Here is a 10,532-nt window from a genome sequence, read left to right as displayed (position 1 = left end):
GCTGAAGGAGGGCTCCCTTGTCCCCAGCGTCAGCCAGGCCAATGACCTCAGCTGGAGGTGGACATGAAAAAGTCTGAGGGAGGACTTGGGTGTGAGCAAGAGAGAGTAGCCCTCCTTGACTCTTAGCCCCAGGCTTCCCCTGAAAGGAGAAATAGAAGCTTTCATGAAAATCGCTTCAGGTCTTTGGGTAAAATGCTGGGGGAAATAGAGGGTGGGGAGGGGGAACTCCCCAAGATGGACTCTGGGGGATCCATTGCCGGCCACCCACTCTGTCTCCGTGGGGGCAAACTAGTTCCTGCTACCTGTTCTAGGACGGGATTTCAGGGGAAGAGTCTGCGTTAGGCAGGTCCTGGGCCTCCCGTGCCACTAGAGAAATGATTTCACCTCTGGGATGCGTTCATTTGTTTAACAGAACTGGGGGTCCACCATGTGCCAGGTTCTGTTCTAGGCACTGAGAATCTAAGAATGAACACAGCAAAAATCCTTGCTTTACTGGAGAAAACAAACCAAAACACAACAAACTAAAAGGGATTTGAGACATTGCAGAGTTGGTGGAACAATTTAGACTGGGGTGCCAGGAAGGGTCTTCTGAGTCAATCAATGAAGAGAGGCATGAGTGGAGTTAGCCAGGAAGCTCTCTGGAGGAAGAATGTTCAGGAAGAGGGAAGAGCTAGTGCAAAGGTCCTGAGGCAGGAGCATGCCTGGAGGGTTAGAAGAGCATCAAGGAGATCAGTATGGCTGGAGTGGAGAGGAGGGACAGGAAAGTTGGAGACAAGGTCAAAGATGTCACTGGGGCCAGTATAGGATGGTTTACACTTTGAGCCCTCAAAGGGTTGGAGCAGGAAGAGTGAGCCCTTTATAAGTGACAGGGATGGGTAGGATGGCTTTGGATGCCCTTTCTAGTTAGCCAGTCCATGACACAGGGTCTCCATTTGGGATCAAGATGCCTTCCTTTGCAGCATTAGGGGCTGGTAGGGGACACACTATGTGTGTATGTGTGTGTTTGCGGGAGGGTGTGAAAAGGCTGTGGCTGAGATCCTCACGTTTCTAAACCACTGACACTTTTGGACCAGGTAACTTCTTCAAGTGTCATCTAGCCCCGAGATTTCCAGATCTCTCCAAGTACCTGGCTTGGAGAATCTCCACTCGGCAGCCCTGAGCTGTCTAGAACATGCAAGTTTCCACTTGGGAACGTGTGACAAGGCTGGGTCGTGGGAGCAGCTCGGCCAGCAGGCAGGACCCTCGGGGTTCTTGGGACAGACCTCAGCCCCTCCAGATCATGCACCTCCCAGGCCTGCCCTTCTACATTTCCAGTCTTCCAGCCAGGAGGTGGCTCTCTGTGGGGTTATTAGTCATCCCCTCCCCCCGCCCAGGGGCAGGAGATTCCTCTAAGGAGGGATAGGAGGCAAGTTGTCCTCTCTCTGGCTGGAGGGGGGGGGCAGAGATAGGGGCCAGAACCAGCACCTCCCAAACCCTGCTTTTCAGTGTGCCTTCCGGGGTGACTGAGCAGGGTGGCCCCCAAGTCACCAAGGGAGGTCCTGGGCCCAGAGTGAGCCGTACCCAGCCTGCTTGCGGCCACCTTGCTCCAGGCCACCAGAGGCCCAAGTGCAGGGGAACAGAGACTCGGCCTCTTCCGGCTGTGCCCCCTCTGGCACCGACCAGCCGCCCTCAGGGGCCTCGTTAGGCTGCTACTATCTCCGGCTGGGCCGCTGGGGTGTGGCGGGCAGTCTGACATCACAGCCCGTGGTAAGTCACTGGGGACTGCCCTGGAAGGGTCCCAGGTGAGACTGGGTTGGTTGCCATGGAGCCGCTCCACGCCAGCGCCCCCTCCGGGCCCCAGCTGCTTCCCATCTCGGCCCTACTACTTGCAGCTGGGGGCTCAGGCTCTGGGCGGGGCCTTGAAAAGACCCCCGCCCGGCCCAGGGGCTGCTGCCCAGGGCTGCGGCCATTCTGACCCATCTCGGGAGACGCCCAGCTGAGGATGAGACCCGGGGGCAGGATCGATCCGGGCGGAGGCCCGGTGGGCTGGAGGGTGGAGGTACAGCTGAGGGAAGACTTGGGGGGCCCACAAATGGCCGTCGGAGTCTCCCTCAGTCACCGCTAGGGTGACCTTGGCAGGCACCCCAGGCTTCCTTGAGGGCGCCCGCTGCGGCGTCTCTCCTGTAGGGGCGGAGGGGCCAGTGGCTGTGGCTCCCAGCTTCCCCCTTCCTCTGGGGGAAGTCAGAGACTCTCTGGCTGGGATCCCTGGCCCCAGCCTGTCCCCGCTGGCAGGCAGGCATAAGGTGTGGGCTCCCTCGCCAGCCCCTCCTCCCCGACTCTGTCTCTTCCTGCCCAGGGGCCCCCGATGAGGTGTGGAGGGAGGGAGGGAGGGCCACACTTCCCAGGCAGGCCCTCAGCAACCAGCGCCTCGCTTCTCTCTGCCACCAAGGACACGCCTGCGGCTCCTGCCATGGACAGGTGGTACCTGGGTGAGTTCCCTGAACCCCCTGCCTCCCGCCTACTCAGACTCGGACACAGGTGTCCCTCTCCTCACGTTCGGGTGCAGCCGCCTGCTCCCCCAAAAGGGCAGGGAAAGCAGAAGCCAGGACAGGCAGGATTTCTAAACAAGGGCATCTCAAGGTGGAGTCCTGGGTGTGGGGGGCATCTCTGCCCTGAGCATCTCAGAGCTGCAGGAACTAGGAAGACCGCTTGTCCAACGGCCTCCTTTTCTGTCTGTCTGTCTAGCCACCTGTCCATCTGCAGGAATTCTAAAGCCAGGCTGCTGGGTTCAAATCTTGTTTACCTGACTCTGTGCCTCAGTGTCCTCATCTATGAAATGGGGATGCTGAGGAGGGCTTCCTTATCTTAGGGCTGTTGGGATGATCACATGGCTTAATTCTTTTTTTTTTTTTTTTTAAGATTTTATTTATTTATTTGACACACAGAGGCAGAGAGAGTGAGAGAGAAGCAGGCTCCCCACTGAGCAGGAAGCCTGACGTGGGGTTCGATCCCAAGACCCTGGGATCATAACCTGAGCTGAAGGCAACGACTTAACCAGCTGAGCTACCCAGGTGCCCCTACATGGCTTAATTCTTTTTAGGTGCTCAGAACAGGGCCTTGCATGTAGAGTTTAAAATGCAGATAACAACTTTTTTTTCCTATTTCTGCCTCTATATCTCTGCCTCTCTCTCTCTCCCTCCTTCCCTGCCTCCATCTACCTATCTACCCATCCTTTCCACCCATTTTTATATCCATTATTGCACATAGAATCCGCAGTAGCTTACAAAAACAGACAAAAGGCACTAAGCTACCGAGAGTACATGTAGTAAGGGTCACCCGGCGTCCTGTGTGGAGAGCGGCAGTAGCTTTGGGAGCACAGCCTTGGGGGTCTGGATTTCTAGACCTGGTTTTGTCACTATCAGGATGTTGCAGGCCAATCCCTCCAGCTCCTTGCCCTCCATCTTTTTGGTCTGCCCCGTGGGCCTCCTGGCCCTGCCCTGGCCGCCCCCAGCGGTCGTTGCAGGGAGCAAATGATCAGCCTCAGCTTCTTCATCTGTAGAATGGAGCGAACACGGGTCCAGTGGGGCAGTGTCTATCGAGAGTCTGACAAGGGGCCCCTGGGTGGTGCCGTCGGAGAAGCATCTGACTCTCGGTTTCAGCTCGGGTTGTGATCTCGGGGTTGTGGGATCCAGCCCCACGTGGACTCCGTGCTCACGGGGAGTCTGCTTGGAATTCTCTCTCCCTCTCCCTCTGACTCAGGCACACTTGCTTCCTTGCTCTCGCTCTCTCTTTCAAAATAAATAAATCTTAAAAATAAGTAAAGAGGGGCACCGGGGTGGCTCAGTGGGTTAAGCCTCTGCCTTCGGCTCCGGTCATGATCCCAGGGTCCTGGGGTCGAGCCCCGCATCGGGCTTTCTGCTCGGCAGGGAGCCTGCTTCCTCCTCTCTCTCTCTGCCTGCTCTCTGCCTACTTGTGATCTCTGTCAAGTAAATAAATAAAATCTTTTTAAAAATAAATAAATAAGAGCCTGACACAGGGTCAGCCCCAACTAAGCTTTAGCTGGGCTGTATCATTCTCGTGGATATTCATCCCTCAGCTCTGAAAGCAGAGAGCAGAATGGGTGTCAGGGCTCCTGGTCACAGCCGTGATGTTCTCTCTCTACCTCACCCCCCCACCCCACCCTGTGCTGATTTTTGCTGGAGGGGGTTGGCTTTCCTGCATCCAACGGTTAATGTTCAACAGAAGCTGAGCGCCCTTTATTTTCTGGTGAGCACAAATACAACAGTGACCACAGTAACACTAGCTGTGTCCCAGTCTGTGTGCCCTGCTCTTCACAAGCTTTATCTGCCTTCTCCACGTGACAACTCCCTGAGGCAGGGAGTACTCCCATTTCACAGACGAGAAGACCGAGGCACAGAGAGGTTCAGTAACTGGGCAGAGGCCATTTACTTAGCAGATGGAGGGGCCAGGAAATGAACTCAAACGTTGATCCCCTGCAGCCACCCCAGGGGGAGTAACAGATGGATTAGGTCCCTTTGGGAGGACCAGCCTGTCCTCGGTGGACGCCGATGGCTGGCTTTGGGCCTGTGGCTACCACTGAGCGTTGGCCTGCTCTGGAGGCCCGTTCAATGGACGAGAACTCAGCCAGGAATGCGAGCCCCCATGGAGTACCCAGCCCAGGGGTCTCCAAGGTGAAAGAGGCCACCGCAGAGCCAGGAGGCTGCCTCGGAGGTGTGGGAAAGCACCTGATGCCCAAGGCCCAAGGCCTGCCTGTGTGTCCTCCAACACGCCCCTCCCTGGCTGTGTGACTCGGGGCCTCAGCTGCCTCATCTGTAAAATGGGAAATAACACAAGGCACAAAGGGATACTAGGTAGGAAAGTGCTTTGTGGGTCCGAAAAGCAAGCCCTTCTCCAGGTGGTCGACTCAACCCCTTCCTGAAGGAGCCGGTGGCGCAACGCTGGGAAACCTGGGAACCCGGCTTGGGAGCAGCCCGCCTGTGGAAGGAAAATGCCAGAGGCGGCAGGGAGAGAGGGATTAGTTAGGGATGACTGGAGCCTTTGTGACAGCAGCGTGTAAGCTGCACGCTGCAGCCCCGAGGGGTGAAGGAAACAACAGGAAGGGTGGGGCTCAGCCCTGGAAGCCTGGACAGCAGCAGCCATGGTGGGCTGGGGTGGGCCAGGCGCTTGGGGTCGGTCTCAGGGAAGCCCTGGGTGCCGGGTCAGAAGTAGCTGCTGAAGCCCTTGTCTCTGCAGCGGTCGGGGAGGTGGGCAGCTGCTGGGATGGGGGTGTCTCTGGACCCCCGATGTGGCCCCTTAAGCTCTGGTGGACACTGACTATATTTAGAAAGTCCCACGTACCCCCCGCCCATGCCCCAGCCCCAGCCACGGCTTCTCCGGCTAGAGGAAGAACACTGGCCTACCAGTCCCCAACCCTTTTCTGGAAATTTCCTTCGGGAGGGATTTGGCTCGCTCCTCCCTCCCCCTGCCTGTCCCTGCACCTCTTCCTGCCTCCGAGGGAGCCCCTCCACTCACCCCGGGGCTTCTCTTGTGACTCGGGCAAATATTACCTGCACTGTTAATGTTTAACGCCCCCCACCTCACCCCTGGTCTCCCCGCTGCCCGGCATCCTCCCCAGAGCAGAGCAGGAGAGGGACCAGCCCAGTCTGCTAGGGGAATGGCAGGGCCCGCGACGGGCAACGGTGAGTGTGCGTGTACGTGCGTGAAGCAGGCGGTGGCCTCTCCTTGGACCACTTTTGGAGGGATGAGCTGGACCCCTGGAGCCCTTGCCTTCCAGAGACCCCAGCACCCCTCCCCCAAACTTGCCAGCCTCTTTAGACAATTTCAAAAGCAATTACTTTGCAAAGGGGATGCTGTGCTAAGTCTGAAGGAATATAGCTTGAATGGCAGGACCTGGGGTGCCAGGTTAGAGCTGGGGGTTGGGCCAGGGATGAGCTCTCCTCTTGACGATAGGACTTGCACCTGTCCTAGGTCAGTGTATCTTTCCAAACTACCTGAGCTCAGAGCAGGAGGGGAAGGGAGTTAGGCTGGCTTTGGGGCCAGAGCCCCGCGGTGTGGAACACCCCCAGAAGGATCCCGTGATGGGGGTGACTTGGGCCTGGAGGCCAACAGGGGCCTCTGTTGACTGTGGTAGGCTTTGAGCCGGACCTAGAAAAGATGAGGGTTTGGGTGGGGAATGGCTCAAGACAAGGGATGAGGAAGGAGGCGGTTTCTCGGTGTGGTGACGGGAGCCACCTGTCTAGTCATGGCTCTGGGGCTAACTCCCCATGTCACCTTGAACAAGACCTGAACTGAATCCGGGAGACAAGATTGATGGGCTCCTGCATGGGGATGGGTCCTGGGTCCCCATAGTCCTCCCTAGAGGCCCAAGCACTGGCCCCTTTTGGCCAGGGAGGCCGCACTGGGGACAACTGGGTTCCTCAGGTCCCCCACCCCACAGGGCACTGTTCAGCACAACCTGGGAGGTGCCGATTTCTACCTCAGACACTGCCTCCTTGGTGCCAAGAGGGGGCTTGAGCAGGGTAGGCAAGGGGGGCCACCCTCCACCATGGCAGCACAGCCCTGGCCAGGCACCCTCGGGCTACCCAAAGGCCAGTGTGCTCAGTTTCCAGGGCTGGAGGGCAGAGCTGTGACCTCTGGTGCTGAGCAGCTCCAGCTTGGGTGGGCTAACGGCACAGGAGGCCAGGGACTGGGCCATACGTGGCCTTGAAATGTTTTGTGCCTTCTGACCATCTGAGAGGCAATGTAGCAAAGGGGTTAGGTACCTAGATTCTTAACAGCCTATTGCCTGGGTTCAAATCCCAGCTCTCCCCTTTATGCTGTGTTACTGTGAGGGCATTACTTAACCTCTCTGTGCCTCCAGCTTCTAGGGATTGTATTGGAATTGTATCAGTGCTTCACGGGTGCTTATGATGGTAAAAAGAGCTCACGTTTTGTTAGCCTTCCCCTGGCACGTGGAAAACACTATATATTAATGTTTCTTTTTTTTTTTTTTAAAGATTTTATTTATTTATTTGACAGAGATCACAAGTAGGCAGAGAGGCAGGCAGAGAGAGAGAGAGAGGTGGGGGGGGGGAGGAAGCAGGTTCCCTGGTGAGCAGAGAGCCCAATGCGGGGCTCAATCCCAGGATCCTGAGATCATGACCTGAGCTGAAGGCAGAGGCTTTAACCCACAGAGCCACCCAGGTTCCCCTATATTAATATTTCTTAAAAGAATTTGCTTCCCCTTGAGGATGGAAACCTAAGAGAGAAGAATCCAGAAACCTGAGTCCAAGACCCAGTTCTGCCCCCAACTCTCATGGGGGACTTTAAACAGGTTCAGTTTTCTCCTTCTGGTCAGTGGAAGTGAAGGACTTCTCCGTTCATTCATTCCACAAGCATTTGCGACACATCTTGCCGTGGACTAGTCACGTGGAGTGAGGTTAATGATGAGTTCAATGGGAAATGTCACCCGTGGCCTGGCCTACCGTTGCAGGAAGCAAGGGGTGGAAAGATCCAACCCTCCAAGTGTTGCTGGAGGCCCCCCAGGCAGCCCAGCATCCTGTTTGGATGCTTGGTGTTTGGTCCCAAGGGGACGGTTTCCAAGGTGGCCTAGGACAGATGCCCCCACTGGCGGTGGCCGTAGCTGGCCCACCAGCCTCCTCTTGCTCACTTAGACTCTTGGGGAGGCTGGGAGGGAAGGATGGGAGTTCTACTGTTTCTGTGGCTGGCTCACCCTGCCTCTGGCTCTGTCCTCAGGTGGCAGCCCCAAGGGGGAAGTGGACCCATTCTACTACGGTAAGCCTGGTGGGTCCCCTTCCCCACCCTTCCCGAGCCTGTTATCCCCCACAGACCCTGCTTCCTGGCATCCCCTGGTTATGGCCACCATCTTCCCCTGGTAGCCTGGGGCTGCTGCAGGGGTGGGTTGTGGGAGGGTTGCCTGGGTAGACCCATCCCACCTCCTTGCCCTCTCCTTTCTCAGACTATGAGACTGTCCGCAAAGGGGGCCTCATCTTTGCTGCCCTGGCCTTCGTCGTGGGGCTCATTATCATCCTCAGTAAGTGGGCTGTCAGAAGGGGCTGCTGCACGGGGCCATATGTCTTCTCAAAGCCACTGATCAGGGGTTCCCAGGTGGGGGTGGGGGAAAGCCCTCTCACCCTCTTCCCAGATCCCAGAAGGGAAGTGAGCCTCTCCGGTCCCCTCCATTCCCCTATGCGAGATATGGGAACTGACCCACACTCTGATGGACACAGGCTTCATGGGACGCCTCCTCGCCTGGTCCTTGGGTCACACAAAGGAAGTTTCCGTTCCCTCCAGTGCGCCCTCTGGCGGCCCAGGATGGAGGTGCAGAGGGGAGAGCTGGCTGCGTCCAGCCAGCCGGGGGCCCTCCAGCGTCCAGGGGGTTCAAGCCAGGGAGGGGAACCAACCCCCACAGGATATCTCCCTTGGCCAGATCTGGGCACTTTCCTTTCTTGGTGTGAGCAACATCTCAGTCCATTTAATCTCGGCAGCTCTGAGGGATGGCCGCTTCTGTCCCATTTTACAGAGGGAAAGCTACCCATTGTGACAGGTGCAGCAAATTTCCCAGGGTTCCACAGCCAGCCAGAAGCAGAGTCTATTCAGCTGAACCCAGGATGTCCACTTGTCCACTCCAGCCCACCCCACAGACTGTTGGAGAGCAAGTGTGGCTGGGAGCCAGAGGCATTTGAGCCCACTGCTAGTTTACTGGGTGCGGATCCCTAACTCCCTGGGCTTGTTTGCTCATCTGTTAAATAGGGATGATCCAACTTATCTCATAAAGTTTGGGCTAGCACAGCAGCCAAGGAAGCACTCAGGTATAGGCCTAGAGTGTTCTGGAGGAGAGAAGTGTCCTTGCGTATCCCCCAGTCCCAGCCGGTACACAGCAGGGGCTTAGTGAATGCTTATTGACTTGGTTGTACAACCAGAAGAAAAGTACACAGAAACACAGTCCTGGGATTCTAATGCCTCCATGGTTGGGGCCATTCCATTGGGGGGGCTTCTGTCTGCAGACACGGCTGCTCTCCCCAGCTCAGATGGAAGTGTCTTGTGGGCGGCACTGTGTCGAGGTCGAGCACACAAGCGCAGGAGGCAGACAGGCCTGAGCAGAGATCTTGGCTCTGGACTTGCATTCCTCCTCCTCCAAGAGCGTATGGAGCAGCTACTGTGTGCTCGGCCCTGTGCCGGGGGCCCTGCCATGGCCCAGGCTTGGCCATTGCTCTCGGTGAGCTCACAGTCTACCATGGAGCCGGGGCAGCAAATGTTTGTTGACTGGCTAACAGATGGACTAACAGAATGCTTATGGTCCAGCCCTGTATAAGGACAGAAATGGTCCCCTGTGGCTCTGGTGGGAAGGAGGGTGTAGAGGCTACTGTGCTGCCCTCTTCAGGGCAGAGACGCTCTCCCTGGAAGCAAGAGATTGACAGAAACTCATCTCCTTTCTCTCTTCAAGGCAAAAGACTCCGCTGTGGGGGCAAAAAGAAGCACCGGTGAGTGCCAGCCTAGGGTCCCTGAATGGGATGGGGACACTGGGGGGAAAAGAGGCACAGGCCAAGGATTTTCATCTCCAAAGCCTGTGAGGAGGGGTCCCTGACCTCAGGGACCCTGAGACTGGTGACCTCCTCCTCTGATGTCTTCCCTCTCTTTTCCCCTCCCCGGCCCCAGGCAAGTCAATGGTGACGATCTGTAATGACGGGTAAGTGGGGGAGGAACAGGTGAGCGGGGAGCCAGGGAGGGCCCTGGAGAAATCAGGCAGAGCTTGGGATGGAGCCAGGGAGGATTTTGGGGTCTGCTGGCCACCAGCCAGTTGGTCTGCTACCCACTTTGGTTTTTCCATTGATGGCCAAGTGCCTGGTATGGTGTGTGTGGCCAAGGCAGGGGGGCAAAGAGAAAAATGAGATGAATAAGGAATAAAAGAAAAATCCCTACTCCTGCCGCCATTGCTACCTAGAGCCTGTCTTTGTCTTTGCAGAGTCAGCTGTGTCCCCGCTGCAGGGGGGACCTTGGGAAGCCTTCCCTGAGCTGTAGACCTTTGTCCCCAGCACTGCCAAGGCCCTCAGGCTGAAGGAAGCACCAAGCTCCGTGTGACCCCTGGGTTTGCACAGCCTCCTCCCACCCCAGGCCGCCTCCTGTTAATAATAAAGCGAGCCTCAGAGACAGCTCCTTCCCTGGCCTGCCTCCCTCCCTCCTCCTCTCCCGTACCTGCCATGACCGACTCGCCTCTCTGAGCTGGAGTACGATACGGTCTGGTCTCTTGGTTTTCAATGAGCTGCTCAGGTGCCCTTGCCTCCTTGGACAGGGAGTTCAGTACCACCATCCGCAGGCCTCTGCCTGCCCTCTGAATTGCGAGGAGCCCCAAGGACCGAGGACTCAGCCTGCCTTCCGAACGCCAGGCAGAGAGAAAGCCAGGAAGCCTGAAGGTCGATGACAATTGGGTGCTGTTGGGGTATCTGCGCAGGCCCCGGGTGCTGCTGCTGGAGCTCTCTGCTGGGAGTTCCTGCACTTGTGCCCTGAGCAGCCGAAGTTGTAGCTGTTTGTGA

At 57.1% G+C, this 10,532-nt stretch overlaps 1 protein-coding gene across 2 annotated transcripts; it reads left to right on the top strand.

The window, feature by feature from the left end:
• Positions 1 to 2,355: 2,355 nt before the first annotated feature.
• LOC122912320 (sodium/potassium-transporting ATPase subunit gamma-like) lies at positions 2,356 to 10,151 on the top strand. Of its 2 annotated transcripts, none has more exons than XM_044257921.1 (6): positions 2,356 to 2,468; positions 7,735 to 7,773; positions 7,958 to 8,032; positions 9,446 to 9,482; positions 9,658 to 9,688; positions 9,965 to 10,151. In XM_044257921.1, the coding sequence occupies exons 1-5, from the start codon at positions 2,450 to 2,452 to the stop codon at positions 9,680 to 9,682; spliced, it is 195 nt and encodes a 64-aa protein (XP_044113856.1). In that variant the 5' UTR covers positions 2,356 to 2,449; the 3' UTR covers positions 9,683 to 9,688; positions 9,965 to 10,151. The 2 variants fall into 2 exon arrangements, with proteins under 2 accessions (XP_044113856.1, XP_044113857.1); XM_044257922.1 differs by lacking the exon at positions 2,356 to 2,468 and adding an exon at positions 5,576 to 5,678.
• Positions 10,152 to 10,532: the final 381 nt, after the last annotated feature.

This window comes from Neovison vison, chromosome 7 (genome assembly GCF_020171115.1).
Source record: "Neovison vison isolate M4711 chromosome 7, ASM_NN_V1, whole genome shotgun sequence".
NCBI classification, from domain to species: domain Eukaryota; kingdom Metazoa; phylum Chordata; class Mammalia; order Carnivora; family Mustelidae; genus Neogale; species Neogale vison.
This window is presented reverse-complemented; position numbering and strand designations above follow the sequence as displayed.